Source organism: Lynx canadensis, chromosome C1 (genome assembly GCF_007474595.2).
Source record: "Lynx canadensis isolate LIC74 chromosome C1, mLynCan4.pri.v2, whole genome shotgun sequence".
NCBI classification, from domain to species: Eukaryota; Metazoa; Chordata; class Mammalia; order Carnivora; family Felidae; genus Lynx; species Lynx canadensis.
In genome coordinates, this window is record NC_044310.1 from 97,372,513 (window position 1) to 97,394,241 (window position 21,729).

At 35.7% G+C, this 21,729-nt stretch overlaps 1 protein-coding gene across 2 annotated transcripts in view; it reads right to left on the bottom strand.

Annotated features, from left to right (window-relative positions):
* TRIM33 (tripartite motif containing 33) overlaps positions 1-21,729 on the bottom strand; it is a 129,758-nt gene that overhangs the window by 24,693 nt on the left and 83,336 nt on the right. For both annotated transcript variants that reach the window (XM_030327556.1, XM_030327555.1), the window contains exons 5-11: positions 12,431-12,547; positions 9,703-9,817; positions 7,308-7,454; positions 6,748-6,865; positions 5,079-5,353; positions 4,274-4,438; positions 98-298 (exon numbers count right to left, since the gene is read on the bottom strand). In XM_030327556.1, coding sequence (XP_030183416.1) covers positions 98-298; positions 4,274-4,438; positions 5,079-5,353; positions 6,748-6,865; positions 7,308-7,454; positions 9,703-9,817; positions 12,431-12,547 — 1,138 coding nt within the window. The remainder of the gene's footprint in view (positions 1-97; positions 299-4,273; positions 4,439-5,078; positions 5,354-6,747; positions 6,866-7,307; positions 7,455-9,702; positions 9,818-12,430; positions 12,548-21,729) is intronic.

The following is a 21,729-nucleotide window of genomic DNA, read 5'->3' on the forward strand; positions in this document are numbered from 1 at the left end:
TCTTTGGAAATTTCAAAAAATGTTGTTCCTAAGTTTAAAAGAAAGAATGCTTCCTAATTAACAGCTTTTAAATCTGTCATTCAACTTAAATACAAACCTGTATGGGTGGAATATCTGGCAGCGATGGAAGGTTTTCAGGATTGGTAACTGAGGGGATTAGCTCTATTGCTGTAACAGACGGGCTGGTGGGACCTCGATTTGCATTTGCCATCGTAGCTGTAGTAGGGCTGGTTGGATTGATTGTAGTGTTGTGCACCGACACAACAGGAAAGGGTCCAGCATGCCCTGGGTTTGAGTGCTGTTAGGAAAAAAGATGTTATCATTACTTGATCTGCCAGGATACCCTAATGTGAACTACACCTTTACAAGAAGTTTTAGTTTAGGAAGGATATACAAGTGTTTGATACCTGTGACTAAGAACAAAGAAGGAAGACTTATCTTACAATAGCCAAGCCACAGAAGCAACCTAAGTGTCCATGCATTGATGAATGAACAAAGAAGTTGTATGTATGTGTGTATCTAAAATGTGTATGTGGGTGTCTAGAATGCAGTATTATTCAGCCATAAAAAATGAGACAATTCTGTCATTTGCCACAGCATGGATGGACCTTGAAGATACTAAGTGAAATAAGACAGAGAAAAACAAACACTGTATGATCTCATTTATATGTGGAATCTTAAAACAAAAACAAATTCATATAAAATGAGTTCAGACTTGTGGTTTCTAGAGGTGGAGGGTGGAAGAGGGAATGGCAGGTGGTCAAAAGGCAAAAGGTACAAACTTCCAGTAATAAGATAAGAAGTAACAGGGATGTAACATACAGTATGACCATAGTTTTAAATATATAGAACAGAAGTAAATCCTAATTCTGTATCTCCATCTCTCTGCCCCTCCCCTGCTCGACTGTGTGTGTGTCTCTCTCTCTCAAAAATAAACATTAAAAAAAAAAAAGTAAATCCTAAGAGTTCTTATTACAAGGAGGAAAAGAATTTTCTTCCTTTCTTTTCTTTTTATTGTATCTATATAACATCATGGATATCAGCAGAACCTATTGTAATCATTTCACAATCTATGTAAATCAACCATTATGCTGTAAGCCTAAAATTTATCGTGATGTACATCAATTATTAATAAAACTGGGGGAAAAAGACTTCTCCAACTTATACAAAAAAAGTAACAATAACTCAAACTTAGCCTTTTTGTTTTCCTACTCATTTTTGTCTACTTTTTAGGAAAAGCAGATTTGCCATTATTTTCAACCTGCCAGCCTGGTGACATGGCATTATTACAAACAAAGATGTACATAAATAGATGATCTAGAAGCCCCCAAAGTTTTTAAACATCAGGCCGGGAAAGTCACTGTTCTATTTATATTCCTCTTTGACTCTTCCGTCTTTTTAAAAATAAAAACAATTGGATAGTTGTCTATTATATAACTGATACGGTAGAAAAAAATGAATGTACAAAAGGAAATATGACATCAATTCCTGATTGTAATAATCTGTGACTCTAGGCAAATCACATAATCTCAGTAATTTAGAAATGTGAGTAACACCTCACCTGTCTCATTGTAAGCGACTGTTAGGATCATTTAAGATAAATATAGATGAAAATCCTTGGGAAACAAATTATACATATACAAATAAATAATTAGAAATTTTAAACACTGAAAATTCTAACATTCACTTATTTCTGTAGGGCCTTAAAGTCTGATGATTCTGCAGCTTCTGCACTCTTCCAAAGGGTGTAGTTGCTCCCTGGTAATATTTGTGGGCTTTTGGGTACATGGCCATGTGAGCACTTTTATGGAAACTAATGTCCAGATCTTCAACCTTCATATGTACTTTTTTTCTAAAAAAAACCCAATTTCCCTAGGAATGTGCCAGTCTACAGGTTCTCTTCTCCTTCTATAATTGCACTTCTCCCTCTCCCCTAAAACAGCACACCTCTGACCCATTTCAAATCCTATCTAACACACTACCCTGGGGCAGAAAATACTCTGAGACAAGCAAAGATACAAGCGTTCAGCTGATGACAAAGTGCCCACCTCAAAAACCTGAGTTAATAAATCTGAGTGGGTTCTGATATAAGATGATCAACAAAAACAAAAGACATGAAGAAACTGTCAACTGATAAAAAGATACATAAAGTAGTATTCATAGCTCATTCTAAGTTTTAGTTTATAATCTGCAAAAGTTCAAACAATTCAGGAAAATGAAAAAATTACTTTAATTCCCAGATACATGTTTTTGTAAACAGGTTCCCAAGCATCATAAGAAAACAGAAACAAGAAAAAACAGTAATAAAAACTGATGTTGAATTCTAACTCTAACAAGTAACATACACAAATATATATATAAGGCGCCTGGGTGGATCAGTCAGTTAAGCACCTAACTCTTGATTTTGGTTCGGCTCAGGTCATGATCTCGCAGCTCATGGGATTGAGCCCCACACTGGGCTCTGTGCTGACAGCATGGAGCCTGCTTGGGATTCTCTCTCTCCCTCTCTCTCTGCCCCTCCCCTGCTGGCACTCGAGCTCGCTCTCTCTCTCTCTCTCTCTCTCTCTCTCAAAAATTAAATAAACATTAAAATAAATACACACACACACACACACACACACACACATACACACAAATGAACAGGAAAAAGGAAAAGGCTCCATCTGTCTCATAAAGAAATGTGTACCCAGAAGAATTTTATTTTTTATGTTTCCTAATATTCTTAAACCATATAAGTATATTTATGTATAATTGTACAGAAATTACTATAATGAAAATTTGGTCCAAAATAATATTTCTAAGCTTAATAATAGTCTTACTGTCACTGGAAATACAAGAATTTTTAAATTAAGATAGACATTTTTCCCACAGAAAACTGCAACTGACTGATCTATATACCTATCAAACATAAGTATATAAAGATAAAATTCTATAGATGAAGTAGAAGAGAAATTCAGGTCCAAGCATAAAAGAGACAATAAAGTTTGGACTTCCAAAAAAGAGCTTGCTATAGTATTTGGGATTCCACTGGATTAGTTTATAAGAATGATGAAACGGTTTGATTTTATAATGTCAGTAATTACAATATGCCAGAAAATATGTCCTTGGCAATCAATGAAACTTAAATTTATAATAGAACCTTTATTGTTTTTTTAATTTTTAATGTTTTATTTATTTTTGAGAGACAGAGCACAAGCAGGGAAGGGGCAGAGAGAGAGGGAGACACAGAATCCACAGCAGGCTCCAGGCTCTGAGCTGTCAGCACAGAGCCTTAAGTGGGGCTCGAACTCACGAACCATGAGATCATGACCTGAGCTAAAGTCGGACACTTAATCAACTGAGACACATAGGTGCCCCTATAATAGAACTTTTAAATGTCAGTCTTAAATGTGAGGGAGTGCCTATTTTTCAAAAGTCTTTCCAAATGTACTTGCGTATAAAAGTTGAAGAACCACTGCACTGGGACTATTTATCCAAGTTTAGTATGCAAACTGATCTGAGAGTTAGTAAAAGTTTACTATTTCTGAGTACTCTCCTCCTAGAAATTTGGACTCAATGGCTATGGTTCAGAATCTATTTTTGACAAGGACCTCATACTCATTCTGAGGGTTATTAAAGCATTCTTTGAAAAATATCACTATAACAGTTCCACAATGAACTTTATTATTTTATAACTAGAGATCATATGTAAAAATAGCCTGATTTTATAGTCCTAACTCCTTTTCAACTATAACCTACTATTCAGGCAAAAATCAGAAAACATGTTTTAAAATACACTTATTTTTCATAGCAGGCATTATCTATATCCTAAAAAGAAAAACAAGCAGAGAGAAGCTATACCCAAATAAATAAATTACATATAGCACAGCTCTACTGTTTTCAAAGTCCTTTTTACAGATCAAGTTCACACCACCACATGAAAAGAACAGAGAAACAATTTCAGGAAACTAAGGTTCTAATCTTGACTTTACCGTTACCTCTTGTGATTGTGGATAAATAAAAAGCACCTTTGTTTTTTACTTCTGTAAAATGAATTGGCTGGACGAGACCAGAGGTTCTTAACCCATAGTATATAATGGGTTTAATGCCATTAAAGAAGCTGTTAAAATTGAATTCATGTGTATGTGTAATTTGGGGGAACAAGAAGATACACAGCATTAATCAAATTTTCAAAGGTATCAATGGCCAACCCCGAGCCCCCACCTGCTTAAGAAAAACTATGTCTTTTAATTTTAAAATTGTATGATTCTTACAAATGTAACTCTAGGCATACTTGTCTTTGGAGGTGTGGCTGCATCATGGAATACTGAGGGCCGCTGTGCCTGGGTATCCCTGGTATCCGGGCGGCGTTCTGGGCCAATCTCATCTGATGGGCTTGGAAAGCTCCACAGTTCATGTTGCTTCTTTGCATTGTTTGCACACTGATCAATCTTGGAGGCTACAAAAGGTAGAAATTGCATTTGCTTAATAATATTTTTAATAAATTTATCTTTCAATGATAAAATGTTATGGTAAAAATCGACAGGACAGAATGGCATAAAGTATAAAGCGTAAGTCATTCTCCCCAACTCTAGCCCCAATCCCTTCTGCTGTGTGTGTGTGTGTGTGTGTGTGTGTGTGTGTGTGTGTGTGTGTGTAAAGCCTATCAACATCAACTTATCCAAACCTGGACTAGTGGTTTTGATTTGGATGGGGGAGGGGAGATCAAAAGAGATACACGGATGGGAACAGTTTGAATAAATGCCTAAGGAATGTATCTGATCTTAGGTAAAAAATATCTGGCTTTCTGGTCCCAAATCACACATGGAAAACAAAAAATACCTAGAATGGAGGGATAAAAACTTTTGCTCTTCCATAGTACCATGAGTTAGTTTCATATCCCATGTTAAATAGTTCTTTAATGCCCTTTGTCACATCTCCCCCAGGCCCCTGCCAAACCCAGAGCAAATATTTAAACTCTGACCTTTGAGCTTTGTCTCTGCTAGTCACTTTGAAATGTGCAATTCATCCCAATAGGACGGAGTGCAGTCTTGAGGCTTTCATCATTTTTATCAATCGTGCCATGCTCTAATACTCACCTGCTGCTGTAACATCTGTGGGGCTGCTTGTCGAGGGTGCTGCTGTGTCGTCGTCGTTGCTGTGGATACGGGTGCAGGCGGCTGCTGCATCCTCATCTGTTGTAACTGCTGATGTTTCTGTGCATATACTTGCTGTTGCATGTGCTGGAGTCGAAGCTGCGCTAAGTTAATCTGTCCAGGGGTTTTACTAATGTGGTTTGTCCCTGGAGGAACTTGCCCAACTACAACATTAGGAGTATAACCAGGAGCTGGTTTACTCTCAATTACTAGATTACCTGAAGGATTTAAAAAATGAGAATAATTTGCATATAAACGGATTAAATCATCCACTTTTGATTGCCACTATTTTTTCCTCTTTCCTTTCACAACTATCAGCACTCAAAGCTTCTGACAGGACAGCAGAGGTGGGAGATAGGTTTAAAGATGATGAAGATCAGAAACATAGTCCAAAGCCAAATAACTGACTTTTGATTATTCAGAATAATGTATTGTGTGTTATTCTATATTTACACAAATGTACAGAAAATTAAAGATCTGAAACAGATGTTATTGGAGGAGGCGCATCTAGTCAGTCAAAATCAATTCTCCTGGACAAGATTCAAGGATATCTAAGACTGCTAATGCTGATTCCATTTTCCTTTGAATTGCCATACTATTCAGGGCAGAGTACTACACTGCTACAAGACTGTCTTCCATGGAAACATGGAATGTTTTAGCCACTTACGTCCCTAGAAATGACAATTTTCCTTGGTTCTCACACAGCCCTTTATTTTCTAGGAATAGAAGGCAAATTTTAGGAAGGTTGGATGTAAGGCAGAGTTGGCAAACCTTTCCTTTAATGGGTCGGATAGTTTAGGCTTTGCAGACCACATAAGATCTGCCATATATTCTTCTACTTTCATTTATTTTTACAAGCCTTTAAAATGTAAAAAACAAACTTAGCTACCATGCCACACAAAATACAGTTTGCCAATGCCTTCTCTAAGGCTATAGCCAAATTTTAATATACACAAAGATCACTTTTTTACAGAAATTCATTCACCTCTGCTTTTACCACTTCCAGTGGTGAGAACTTAACTACTTTCAAAGTGAGTTTCCTCAATCTGTAGACAGTTCTAACTGTTGGGAAGTTTTGGGTCTTTGTTTTAAATTGAGCTGTTTGTCTGTCTCTCTGTAACTTTCACCTATGGTCTGTAGGTCCACACTGTGGACAAGAGTGAAGCCCATTTCTCTTCTGTGTGGAAAAGCGCTACTCTTATCTTTCAAACATTCCTCAATGTGACTTTCACACACATCAGCATCCTGGAGGGCCTCCTCTAGTGGACAATTCGGTACAATTAATATACAAACTATTAGGGCATCTAATAAATTCTTCCAGAGAATGAAGCCCCATATGCTAGGTTTTTTACATAAAACAGTCATTACCAATTTTCAAATATGTGGGGGAAAAGTCAACAATAATACACATTTTTAAAATCTACACACAGGAGACGCTCAACATTCTTCAAAATGTCACGAACAGAGCACAAGTGAGTTTCCAATGAGGAACATATTTTCCAAGAAGTTTATGTGTTACAGTAAAGCTTTAAGGATCTAAAATCTGTTTTAGATTCTTTCTCCTCCTAATTTAGTGTTCCCAGTCACACTGAAAAAACTAATTAATTCTCACCTAAATTGACTACATTCTTTGCCCAGAAAGTGGGATCACAATGGAAACGGATTGCTCCATTAGCAGCAGGCACAGGATCACACCGTGCTTTCAAAATATGGCGCAACTGAAAAGTAATCTTGAAGGGAAAAAATTCACATTAGTCTTAAAAATTGAGTATTACCTGAGGAAACAAACATGGTAAAGACATAAAAAGCTCATGTAGCCCCACGATCTGAGATGAGACAGTTGTGTTTAAAAGACTACCTATATTAGCAATCAAGTGCACATTTCTGGCAGAAATGATTTATCACGTATCTTCAGGACAGTAAATACTGTATGAATCCATTTACATGAAATTCTAGAAAATAACAGAAATGAGATTAATGGTTGCCTAGGGTCAGGAGTAGAGGGGAACAAAGAAACTTTTGTGGGTGATGGAAATTTTCTGTATCTTAATGCAGTGGCGGTTACATTGGCAAAAATACAAAATCTAGACTTGAAACAGCTACAGTTCACTGAATGTAAGTCTTAATAAAATCAATGTAAAGACCTGTGGATAAACACACTATGTGTCTCACCAGTCGCTTGCTGTACAGTAGAGCTGTGCTGCTGCCACTCGCAATTGCCCAGTTTGTGAAGTTCATCACATGCTTCACCTGCCGGGAAAGGCCTGTGATGTCATTCTGCTGCTGTAATAACTTCATCTGTCTTTCTTTTGTAACATTCTGAAACAGAACAAGAGTTCAATGAAGAATTCTGTATGAAAAATCCAACTCATCGTTTCTGTTGCAAACGAACACAATACCTACGTTACTTTTTAAAATTGGGGTAAGTTAACAGTCATCTCATTATGTAATGAGCCTCTGGTCAAAACAAAAGTTGGAAACTAAACTTAGGCAAACAAAGGCAGAACTAAAACTCAGTTCTCAAAGCTAACAAAGGGGCATTCCACATATAAAAATTGTTAGTTGATGTCTCCCTTTTCCTTCAGAAGATAAAATGTCTTTGTTAAAAATAGTATCTAGGGGCTCCTGGGTGGCTCAGTCAGCTAAGCGTCTGACTCTTGGTTTTGCCTCAGGTCATGATCTCAAAGTTTGTGAGTCTGAGCCCCCCATCCGGCTCCATGCTGACAGCCCAGGGCCTGCCTGGGATTCTCTCCCTCCCTCTCTGTCTTTTAAAATAAATAAATTTTAAAAAATAATAAATTAAAAAACAATAAATAAAAATAGTATCTATTAGGCTAATCCAATATACAGAATCTGTGGCATAATGAGCTGACCTTTAGAAGTTTGATATAATCAACTCCACACTTTTAGGTCCAAAGAAAATTTTGTGTTACCAGTGCCACCTACTGGTATAGCAGAAGGCTAAAGTTAAAATCTCTTCCTTCAAATACGTTTAAAAGACAAAATGAGAAAGGTAAATTCTAAAACTCTAAGAGTAGAGTTAAGGAACCTTTTGAAATAACAAAAGTTCTCAAAGAACAAGAGCATAAATAAGAATTGAAGGACCAATTTGAGGGCAAATGCTGCAAAGGAAAAATAAACTACCTAGGAACTAAAACTCCCGGAAGGGACAGGTGATATCTTATATGCTCTGACATTTGGTATGCCAAACAACCTATCTACTTCGCACTTGACCATTTTCTGAACACCTCAACTTGACTCATTGGGCAATTTTTTCCTAAGAAAACAAGCTGCCCATTTTATAATGCAAAACGATGGATAAAAGTATTCAACTGACAGAAGTTTGATTCACAAGTTCCCTGGAAATCATCCCTTCTACCAAGCATAGGAAAACCTTTATTTTACAAAGTTTAAGAACATATTATTCCTTAAATTCAGCATGTTAGGCGTGTGTGGCAGATTTATGATTCAGTATTTTTGTATATTTTAGCATTAAAAGGCATCTTTTCATTCAAAAGTTCTTGAAATGGTTTACGATTATTTTCAACCTACAGTTACAGTGTATTTGCAGTAAAAGGTTATCAAAAGGTTATCGGAAATAGTTGCTGCTCAGTGTTCTCCACGTACAGTCTTTGAAAACAAAAATCTATTAGAGTTAAATGCATCAGCTGAATGTACAAGAGGAAAGAGACCTCCAACTTTAATGGTATGTGTGAGAGTACTTTTAATCTCACAATTGTGTCTCAATAAAAAGATGTATTTCAAAAGACAGAAATGCAGAAATAATACTGCCAACATAATTTCTTTCATTTGTATGTAACTATGTGTCTAGTATTTCTACAATGATCTATGAGGGAACAGAACAGAAAACAATCTGTGGAAATGTTGAGGTTACAAGTAATAGAAATTTAAAAAATCAAATACATAGCTTAAATTGCTACTGATGATGCAGAAAACACAACCCCTTATCACCTGAACCTACTAAAGAGTACCAATGAACTGTGGTCAGTAGAGACAACTCTGTTTAAAACTTAATTTGGATTTCAAACTGACTGGATTCTTATCTGGAAATTTATATCTGCATATTAATCTTAAAAAATGCAATAAGTTTAAAGTTTATAAATTTCAAAATGAGCAGCATTTTTAGCAAAACTATGGAATATTTTTAAAATAAAGTAAAACACAAATGACTCAAGCAGACCCCAGTATACATTCACATGTAAAAGTTAAATTGAGGCCCTATATTCAGGGATGGGGGTGGGGGAGGGGGGAGTAGTAGGTTGGCTTTGTCTTTGTTTATATCACATTTTAGTAATAATTCTTTAATTCTTAAGAGGACAACACTATCTCCTCATTTATACAGCTAAAATCAGTATTACTGAATTGGGCTGCAAATTAACTAACTTAGTAAAGCTCTATTTTCCAATAGAAAATGAAATGAAAAATGTTTTTAATTTGTCTTTATTTCCATACCCCCCAACCAATCTAAAAGACCTTTCAATAAACATTAAAAACAGCTAAAGAGCAAGAGAAGCAGTTGTTGTTTTATTTTGGTTTTGAACCATACCTCTAGCTGCTGTAAGAGAGATTTTCCTTTCTTATTAATTTCATTGATAAGGGTGAAAATGGCCACTTTAATTTCCTGTTCTACTCGTTTGTTAGTCTCATTTACTTCTTTTATCCTGAATAAGAGAAATGCATCATTAGGTTATCAACTTATCCTATGTCTCTGAATCATCAACTGTTACAGAAATTCATCCAACTGGGCACTTAAGCAAGTAATTAAAATGAAACCCTTGTCAAAATGTACAACTTATGTTTCGGTAGACCTGAGCACTCAGTTTGGTCTAAACAAGTTATTTATACAGACAAAGAATGGATTAAATATTTAGTAATTTTAAATTAAATTCATAAAGGTAGTTTATTAATCTAGATGGCAATCTCCTTTAGCTCCTGTGACATGAATGTGATATATAAACATCTGACATCAACAACTGCTATTTAGTGTCAAATCTGGCACACTGGATCTACTTAATGCTTTTCAAAAACAATGTGCAAAAGAACAATGTTGCAAACAGTAATTATCTGTTGAAACAATAAGAATTAAGCTTAGAAGCATTTATTTTCACTTACAACTTAACCACTTAAAATGTGCCCCCTCCTTCCATAGGTTCTTCTCAAAATAATTTTCCTACTATATAGAATTAAGGGCATAAAACATTTTCAATCCAGTTTTAAAAGAGTTCGATGTTTTAGAATAGGAAGGTTTCAGCTGCAAAAATGAAACTGCTGATACCTATTTCATGGGTGGGGGAGAATCCTACTGATATAAATGTATAAAATGTTAAACAACCAAAGAACGTAGCCTTCAACTTTTATACATTCTAACTTCTTTACAAACTATTACCCACACTTCCAACTTCTAAATTGTCTTTTCAAATTTGAGTAATAATAATATAATTTTCCCTCCTTTGTCTATACCTCAGTGCTTGTTTGGGCACTTATTTGAAAATTTTATTCAATTTTGTCCTTATTAATGTGATTGGAAAATGTCTTTTTAAAAATAAGAGCGCTGATTGCTAATGATAATGTAGGATTCTAACTTAAAATGACTCCGCCAAATAGTGAAATCATTAAGCGTGCTAAAAGTAGTGAACAGTTAGCCACTGTCAGACTCCCTTTGGTTTAAGCATGTCTACGTGTTCAATTGTGAAGAAAGAAATCAATGTACATTAAAAAATGGAGATATAGGTCATTATGTGTCTAAAGGGAAAGAAACATTGGAGATTTCAGTACTTTAAAAAAAATCTTTCTGGAGATGAAATCATGAATTTCTCCAACCCTTTGCAATTTTATAAACACATAAACTTCTTGTTCTACTTCTCTATACATAGATTCAGGAACATATATACAAAATATGTACAAAACATATGTACAAAAATATGGGACTGCCATATGAATCAAGTATCTTTTCTTTGAAAAGGACATCCATCTGTAATTTATAAGACAGCTAGCTATCCTCTCCAATATCACCCACAACGTATCAGCAGTATTACTAAAACATCCTGATATTTTCGTAAGAATTAACCATCCATAATTAGTGCATGTAAAGTACATACAGTTCACCCTGAGCAAAGTGGAGGTTAGGAGCACCTATCCCCAGATAGTCAAAAATCCATGTATAACTTTTGACACCCCAAAAGCTTAGCTAATAACCTACTGTTGACCAGAAGTCTTACCAATAACATAAACAGCTGATCAACACATATTGTGTATGCTACATGCATTATACACTGTATCCTTACAATAAATAAAGCCAGCTAGAGAAAGGAAAAATGTTGTATTTATCAGGGGGAAAAAATCTGCATATAAATAGACCCACACAGTTCAAACCCATGTTGTTCAAGAGTCAACTGCATCGTTACATATTACCTACAACCTTGGAGTACACTTTATTTTCTTTTGGTATCACTTCTTAAGATGAAAGTTCTGCCACCTTATAGTCTAATGTATAATGCGCTATTGATTCATCCATTTAATATTTTTAAGTATTGCCATTTTAAATAAAGTAATTAATTTTAATATTCTAGAAATACCAAAAGTCTCAATATTTGTGAAACTGAAAAATACTTACTAATCCTATTCATACCTCCAGGAATATACTGATTTTAATTATGCCAGCTCCAAGTGTTCATCTTTCTACCCCAAGAATCCTCATCTTGTTAATGTACTCACTTATGGAACTTATTCCAACTTGCCTTATCAATAAATTTAGTTTTTTAAGAAATTAACCTGAATAGAATTTTTAAATGCTGACGGGATTACTGATGAAAATAATAGCAATGGTCAAAATTTGAGAGTTTACTATGTGCCATAAAGTGTGCTATTACATACGAGTTATAATAATAATTCTGCAAGAAGTAGTGTCTTTAAAAATGCTTCTTTTAAGGAGACATTCTTCATATTCTCTCCTCTATACTATGTCAACCACACAGTTAAAAGTTTTATAATTCAACTCTACATAGTAACTGCTTTTTCCATCGTTAACTAAGGCTTTACAAAGAATAGAGTTTTACTGATTAGAAAAGAGTTAAAGATGTATTTTAAGAGTATTCAAAATTTTGGTGAATTAAATCTTAATTAACACATATTATAATCCAAACTCCTACATATATTTACCCTTCTAAAAATGTTTTCTATATATGCTTAATACAGAAGGGAAACAAATTTAAACTGGATCTAGTGTGTATAATAATTTTTAAAGTGAAATTATGGTTTTAAGGCAACACACTTACCTGTTCTGCACCTGAGTAGCTGCAAAATGAACATAATTCTTCTTCTCAAGAAGCTTAGCCAGTAGATTCTCAATTGCACCTTTCTGGTTTTGAAAAGCTTCTTCAAGAAACTGATACCTTAAAACAAAAACAAAACCACATTTAAAGCAGAATATTTACTATTGAAATTCTTAAAATAAAGAATTGCTACATGATTCAATCTTGAGACCATAACTTAAATTATCTGCATTCTATGCTGGCCTCACACACCCTACCATGAGCAACTTTTAACTACCAATCCCTTCCCTTCTGACCCACGCCTAAGAAGCTATTTATTGTAAGACCAGAAAAATTTACTTAAAAACTGTTCAAGTGCTCTTACATTAGAATTTTGATTCAGAATTACATTTTTTTTTTCAAATTCAAATACTGGAGAAGCTTGTATACATTTTATATCATAAAATCTGTAACATTACAGAAAATACTTTCAAAGGTGGGAAAACTACCCATAGTTTTAACATCATAAAACCACTACTAACTACCACGGTTATATTCCTTAGTCTTTTTATTATGCATTTTATTTTTAATTTTTTAATATTTATTTTTGAGACACAGAGGGAGAGAGAGGGAGAGAGAGAGGGACAGACACTGAGTGTAAGCAAGGGAGGAGCAGAGATAGAGGGAGACACAGAATCTAAAGCGGGCTCCGGGCTTTGCCTTCGGCTCACGTCATGATCTCATCGCTTATGAGTTCGAGCCCCGTGGCAGGCTCTGTGCTGACAGCTCAGAGCCTGGAGCCTGCTTCAGATTCTGTGTCGCTCTCTAACTCTGCTTCACCCCCACTTCATGCTCTGTATCTCTCTCAAAAATAAGTAAAACATTAAAAAATTTTATAAATAAAAAATAAAATACAAGTGTAATCATAATGTATACACAATTTTACATCTAATTTTTATCTTTACATTCATTACTTGAAATAATTTTTCAGCTCCCCATACCATATTAGTCAAAATTTTCCAAAAGAGTTGTATCAATTAAAAATCACCAACACCAGTTTTATAACTTTGTTAACATGAGTGGTGTATGTTAGTATTTCCTAATATTATTACAGTGAAAATTTGGACTCCATAGTAAAGACTACAGTTCTTTGATTACTAGGAAGGTAGAATGGTTTTCTTTGCTGGTTTTATTTCCTTTGTGTAAATTGCTCATTAAGTCAACAAATATTTTTGGGATTCTTCTGTATGCTAGGGATACATGAGTAAAAAAAAAAAATCCATTATTCTTCATATTCTTGTAATAAATAGGCACACATATGAAATGACACCATACGGTGATAAGAGCTATAATGGAAATATATACAGACTGAAAAAAGAACATAATGCTAAAGTCAGCCTTGATACCAAGGAAAGCTTCACAGGGAAGTCAAAATAATATCCTATGCTAAATGCAGAGGCATATTTGGGGAACTACAAAGACTTCAATTTAGCCAATGAAAGCCATGTAAAGGTCAGAATAGGAGATAATAATTAATAAAATCCAGAATCAGACTGTGAAGTGCTGGGTATACCATGCTAATATTTGGATTTTATCTTCCCAGTAATGGGAAACCCTTGAAAAATTCTAACCAAGATGTAATAATCAGATTTATGTTCTAGGAAATTCATCAGACATAGAAAAGGTAAATCTGAAAAGGGAAAACAGGATGATCAGCTAGAACTCTTTGACAATAACTCAGATAAGGTATCAAAACATAATACAAGCTAGCATAGTTGCACAAACAGCTTAGACAATGGAGATACCAGCATCTACGATGATTTGGGAGTTTACATGGCTCTAGTTAAAGTAAGGTCCATAGGATTACCTAAAATTAAATGCCTACCTAAGGCACATGCAAAATGCCACTGGAAATGAGTTCAACATACTGACAAAGTTACAAGTGTCTATGTAGCTACTAAAATCACTTAAGTAAAGGCAGGAACTGGTATTAATAGGAAGACTATGAGCATCTAGATGTTTGTGTCTTCAGTGAAGATCTCAATTAAGGGAGAAAAGGCCATGGAAGTTGTGACCACTAAGGAAAGTTTGGTAAGATGAAGGAAAGTTTCACAGTGCTAGGTTCAAGAGGAAAAGGAAAAATGGAGGGCAGCAGAAAGCAAAATGTAGAGCAATATAAGGACTGGTGTTACAGAGCAAGTGAGGTTTTTATTTTGTGCAATGATTCGAAGAATTTTTTATTGTAGTAAAATATATATAACAAAATTGACCACTTTATGATTTTTAAGAATTTCTTTAAAGCAAAAATAACCCCACCCATGTATAATGTAAAGTCTAGCACTTGTATACCTTGTATTATACCTTTGAAGGTATTAAGTAGCACAAAAGGACAAGGGTATTTTAATTTCAAAATAAAACTATCTACTATAAGACAGGTAACCTAAAGATTCCTGTTTCATTTCATTCTTTCATTGAAGAACATTTGATTTATTCCATAATAATTTCTCCATATCCAAAATAAAATTTTACTTTGTTAAACCTGTACAAATGAAGTGGGAATATGAGATTACCATGCTAACCTTTTAAACTCCGTGAGCTTTAGATTGGGAGGAAGAAAGATCTTTGTGACTCTGTCTAATTTGATTTTGAGTTAGATTATGTCATAAATAGAAAGGCGTTTGGTAGAAAGGTCAACTGGTATCATAATTCACAAAATTTTAATTTGTAAAATTTAACCCTGTACAAATGTATTTCTCTTTTCACCTAAAAATAAATGTTTTAGAATCTTGCTTCTAGAAATATCTTCTTGGGGCACCTGGGTGGCTCAGAAGGTTAAGTGTTCAACTCTTAATTTCGGCTCAGGTCATGATCTCACAGTTCATGTGATCAAGCCCTGTGTCAGGCTCCACACTGACAGCCCAGAGCCTGTTTGGAAATAGCTCTCTCCCTGTCTCTTTGCCCCTCCCCTGCTCACATTCTCTCTTTCAAAATAAATAAATGTTAAAAAAAAAAAAAAAAAGGCACAGAAGTATCTTGTTGATTCATGTGAGCAAGTAGTAAGCAAACACACTATGATATACCTACATTTAAGTATGTGTCCTTTCCTCCACTTATACAGGAGTTAACATCTGAGCTGGATGTTTTAAGGATAATTAAGAGTGCTTGAGATAAACTTTAGGAGGAAGGTAAGCTCTCTCTCGCTGGGAAAAAAAAAAATCAGAATGTATAAAACTACACAGTTCTGAAGCTGTCATTTTGAAGATTAAGGAAAAGAAAGCAAAACTAGAAAAGTAGAGAAATGCCAGATGCTAAAAAAAAGACTTGCACATTTTGCTTAAACTGCCTTCAGATAATAAATAAATAGTGAACAATTAAGAGCTTGAATGAATAGTGATAATCAGATTTGTCTCTGTTCACTTGTTTAATTTCAATTATATACTCAGAAGAAAAAAATGGAGCTTGAACAACAAAAAAGCAATATGGAAGTAATTGTGGCTACAAGTTACTTCTGATTCTCTTAGCCAGAGTAACACTGCATTTTCAATCAAAATTATAGAAATGGGGAGGAAAAAAAAGAATAACATATAAATAGATTAAGTATAATTCTGATTAACATGTAAATACACAAAAGCCATTTCTTAGGTGCTAATCTTGCATATGAAGCAGAAGTAGTGATTCTTAACCTGGGCTTCTACTCACAATGAGCTATATTCAGCATTTCAAAATGTGTAGGTAAAAATTACAGGTGCCCATGATTTAGTTAGAACAGGCTAGGTAAGACTTTCAGTGGTTTTGGTTAGAATTATAGAAACTGAGTATACTAAATATACCACTGGTTATCTACTTTTGAACAGAAATCATCACATGGATTATATGTGTTTTTTATTATTGAGAAATAAATTACTGTTTAATGCAGTTTGCTCAGAAATTCTTGAAAACATGGTTCTCATAAGTAAAGACTGGGAGATGAATAAGAACAGTTTTTTTTTTAAAAAGACTGAGGGGGCTCCTGGGTGGCTCAGTGCGTTGAGAAACCAACTCTTGATTTTGGCTCAGGTCCTGATCCCAAGGTCATGGGACAGGGACCCACGTCAGGCTCTGCACTGGGTGTGGAGCCTGCTTGAGATTCTCTCTCTCTTCCTGTCTTCCTCCCTCTCCCCCTCTACGTCACTCATGCTCTCTCTCTAAAATAAAAGTAAAAACTATGTTTTAAAAAAGGTAAAAAGACTGAAAGTCAATTATCTACTAACTTCAAACCATAACTTTTTTCAAAATGTTTATTTATTTGAGAAATAGAGTGCAAGCAGGGAAGCGGCAAAGAGAGAGAGAGAGACAGAGACAGAGACAGAGACAGAGAGAAGGAAGGAGAGAGAGAATACTAAGCAGGCTCCACTCTCAGCACGGAGACTGACTCAGAGCTCAATCCCACAACACTGGTATTATGACCTGAGCTGAAATCAAGAGTCAGACACTTAACCAACTAAGCCACCCAGACACCCCCAAACTATAACATTTAGTCTTACTAGGTCCTGAGCTGTACAGGGATGCTACTCACCAAGTAATCACAGTATTATTTAATAACTGTCAGCATGTAACAATTGATAAGATTTTACTCTGGCACTTCTAGAAAAATGTATCATCTTAGTTTATAACCAAACTAGTATCTAGGGAAACTTTTTAAACCTGTCACATAGTAATTCTGACTCAGTTTCTTTTGTAATTCAGTACTCCATTTTAAAAATAACATAAAATTTTAAACATATATTAGCAGTTCAATTCCACTGAACCTACCACCCATTTTCAAAAGTATCTATTTAGGGGCGCCTGGGTGGCTCAGTCAGTTAGGCGTGCAACTTCAGCTCAGGTCATGATCTCACAGTTCATGAGTTCCACCCCCATATTGGGCTCTGAGCCCATTTTGGAAATCCTCTGTTCCCCTCTCTCTCTGCCCCTTCCCCACTTGGGCTCTCTGTCTCTCTCTCAAAAATAAACAAACATTAAAAAAAATATTTTTAAAAGTGGGGTGCCTGGGTGGCTCAGTTGGGTAAGCGTCTCTCAGTTTCAGATCAGGTCATGATCTTGTGGTTTCATGGGTTCGAGCCCCGCATCAGGCTCTGCACTGACAGTGTGAAGCCTGCTTGGGATTCTCTCTCTCTCCCCCCCACCCTGCCCCTCCCCCACTCACGCTGTCTCTCTAAATAAATAAATAAATAAGTAAGTAAGTAAGTAAGTAAGTAAGTATTTTTGGAGTATCTATTTATAGATAATTTTGTTGATACCCCCCACCACTCTATCTTCAAGATTACTTTGAAATAAGTCCCAAACATCATATTATCTAAGCACTTATCAATGTATAGATAGCAATAGCTCTTTTGAGAACTTACTTATGTTTTCAGGTGTCTTGTGCTAAGTATCCTACATGGATTCTCTCATTTAATCTTTAGAAAATTTAACGATGTATGTTCCATCTTCACAGTAACAGTTGAATAATTTGGATAACGCTCTGTGTGTTGGTTCTTCTTTAAACAAATTTATAATTAATATTTAGTTTACAGGACTATTTCAAGAATTAAATTGGTCAAAATACACAAAGCTCTTAATAAGCATGGTGCTTTGCTTACTGAAGCACCGTAAGGGCTTAAAATTAGTTATCACTGCTATTTTTACCAGTAATTTTAAATGATTTGCATTGTAACAATGTAAAACCTCAATCCTTCAACAACAACAAAAAGTCTACTATGCACATAAAGACCTCATTTTTTTTATTAAAAAAAATTTAACGTTTATTATTGAAAGACAGAGAGAGTCAGTGTGTGAGCAGGGGAGGGGCAGAGAGAGGGAGACACAGAATCTGAAGCAGGGTCCAGGCTCTGAGCCGTCAGCACAGAGCCTGACGCGGGGCTCGAACCCACAAACCGCGAGATCATGACCTGAGCTGAAGTCGGACGCTTAACCGACTGAGCCACCCAGGCGCCCCGAGACTTCATGTTTTTAAGAAAATTTTAAAATGAGACTATGTTCCTTACTTAAGGCTCTATATGAAGGGGAAATGATAATAAGCCCTAAGAGTTCAGGAAGAATTGCAGAGAGTAGGAACTCTGAGCAACTATGGGAACCTAAAAGGGTAGAAATTTCAAGAAAACTTGAAGACATTAGGATTCTCACATAAAGAGAACAGGGAATGAAAGCCAACTTTAATTAAATCTCAAAGGGCACACAGTGACATCAGCTGATACTGCAGTTACGGAAGACTTCAGTAAGACAACAGGCTATTACTTTCTAATGCTGTCTTCAAATTCATGGATCTTTTCTTCTACAATGTCTAATCTACAGCACAGAGCCTGCTTTGTATTTTCTGTCTCTTTCTCTGCCCCTCCCCTATTTATGCTCTCTCAAAAATAAATAAACAAACATTTTAAAAAGAAAGAAGGGGGGGCGCCTGGGTGGCGCAGTCGGTTGGGCGTCCGACTTCAGCCAGGTCACGATCTCGCGGTCCGTGAGTTCGAGCCCCGCGTCAGGCTCTGGGCTGATGGCTCAGAGCCTGGAGCCTGTTTCCGATTCTGTGTCTCCCTCTCTCTCTGCCCCTCGCCCGTTCATGCTCTGTCTCTCTCTGTCCCAAAAATAAATAAACGTTGAAAAAAAAAATTTAAAAAGAAAGAAGGGGCACCTGGGTGGCTGAGTCACTTAAGCATCCAACTTCTGCTCAGGGAATGATCTCATGGGTTCATGGGTTCAAGCCCCGCATCAGGCTCTGTGCTGACATCTCAGAGCCTGGAACCTGCTTTGGATTCTGTCTCCCTCTCTCTGCCCTTCCGCCTCTCGTGCTCTCTCTCTCTCAATTGTAAGTAAGCATTAAAACAATTCTTTTAAAGAAATAAAAGTTTCATTTATCAAGTAGTTAGATATAAAAATACACCAAAAATCCAGATTTGTAAAGATATTTTAGTCACTCCTTACACTGTATTTTTAAGTACTTCTCTGTATATATGATATCATGTTGTGACTTTAAAACTTTTTAAAAGTATGCAGTCGTTAGTGATATGCACTGAATTCTTCTATTTGCCAGAAAGCATTCAAAGGGTAGGGATACCGCAGTAAACAAGATAACATATGGTATTCTTCTTCCTTCCCTTACATCCTGAGTAAGGAGAAAACAAAAATTTAAATAGAGTTGTGATAGAGATGACATGAGTGACAAAAAACTCTAGAACAGGAACACAGAAAAGGGTTCTTGAAGAGTCTATACTGAGATCTCAAAGATAGCAACCAAGGGCACCTGGGTGACTCAATTGGTTGAGCATCCGACTCTTGACTTTAGCTCAGGTCATGATCCCAGGGTGGTTGGATCAAGCCCCACATCAGGCTCCTCACTGAATGCAGAGCCTGCTTAAAATTCTCTCTCTCTTCCCCTCTGCCCCTCTCCCCAGCTCTCTCTCTCTCAAATTAAAATTTAATTAATTAATTAAAATAAAACAAATTTTTAAAAGATAGGAACCAGCCATGCAGAAATCATAGATAAAACCATCAATGATCAGAATCATGTCTGCACCACTGCAAAGGAAAATGACCAAGCAATGGAGTTTTTACTTTTGTAATGATTTACCAATTAACATTTTTACCAACACACATCTTTGTGTGGGTAACTAATTACTTTGCTAAATGGGTAACTAATTACTCTGAATAGGTTTATTTCTCAAATCTTCTCTCCTGATATTCCTCTCATTTAAGCTAACTCTTAGCCATACTCAATTCTTCTTTTCTAGTCATAAACATTCATTCTGCTGGGTAAGTGAATCTGAGGCCTAGCTGTTTGATAGGCACACAAACTATAATACTAAAAGTACCCTTTTTACCCTGCACATGCAAAGAGAGAGAGAGAGAGAGAGAGAGAGAGAGAGAGAGAGAGAGAGAGAACACACACACGTGCATGCAAGGGTGGGACAGAGATAGGGAGAGAGAGAATCCCATGCAGGCTCAATCTCATGAACTGTGAGATCATGACCTGAGCCAAAATCAGATGCTTAGCCAACCGAGCCACCCAGACGCTCCTAAAATTAACTTTTTTTCTGCAAAACCAAAAAGAAATGAATTTTATTTTGGAGTTAACTGCTAAAGTGAACTACTACTGAGCCATATTTTCAATCTCAAGTCTCTGACTGTAAGACTCCAAGATAGCAAAGACCATCTCAGTATTTTTTATTACTATACACAGTCATCACCTAGCATGATACCTGGTATATGGTGAAGATTCAAATATTTACTACACAAAAGAGCTGAATGGATACGGAATGAAGTTCAATAAACAAGCTACTTTTGTCCAACAATATACTACATGAAAACAATATATCTGGATAGGAAATCTTGATTTATCATCACAGCTCTGAATCTAGCTCCCTGAGAAAATTGAGGATATATATGAATTTAGGTGTCATTTTTACCATCAATTTGGATGTTATCTGAAATCTTTTTGAACTTTGCAAAAATTTACAGAAAAACTTTAAACTGAGTTTGGCAAAGGTTCTTTAAGGTAGAGGTTATTGACCTTCACTGAATAACAAAAATCACCTGGTGTGATTTGCCAGTATTTTTAAAATACTATAAAAATTTTTTATACCCAAAATATAACTTAAGATTCTTATTTAACCAGTGTGCAGTAGGACTATGGCATCAGTATTTTTTTAAAGCTCTCCACGTAGGTCTACATCAAGGACTGAAAGATATCTGCTCTAAAGCTGATTCATCCATCTTATCTACCCACCCATTTATCTATTTTTCAATATAAAAGCCTAATTACAAGAAAAGTTCTTTCTTAGGAAAATCTTTTAGAAAAATTTCACTTACATAGTTCTATTCAAGTGACTTCTATTATAAACTATCCTGTTCTTTAACAAAAATGCCTCATATTTTCAACACACTCACTTAAACTATAATGATCCTAAAAAACAATCTACAAATACCCAACTATACACAAAACTTCAATTGAGGATAAAAAATATTAAGGTGGAACATACATGACATCCACTCTCAGCCATGACAGAATAACTGATACCAGACTGGCCTGCCACCAGGGCCTATAAACGATAATGGTAGAAAAGTAATATGTGAAACTATAACTATAGTTATATATACATATAAATAAGAAAGAAATATGTGCGGCAACTATATTCAGTCACAGGACTACAGGCAATCCTTTAGAGAGCCCCACCACCATCCTGTGCATTGAAAATTTCAGGATACCTGTTTCCGATTCTGTGTCTCCCTCTCTCTCTGACCCTCTCCCGTTCATGCTCTGTCTCTCTCTGTCCCAAAAATAAATAAAAACG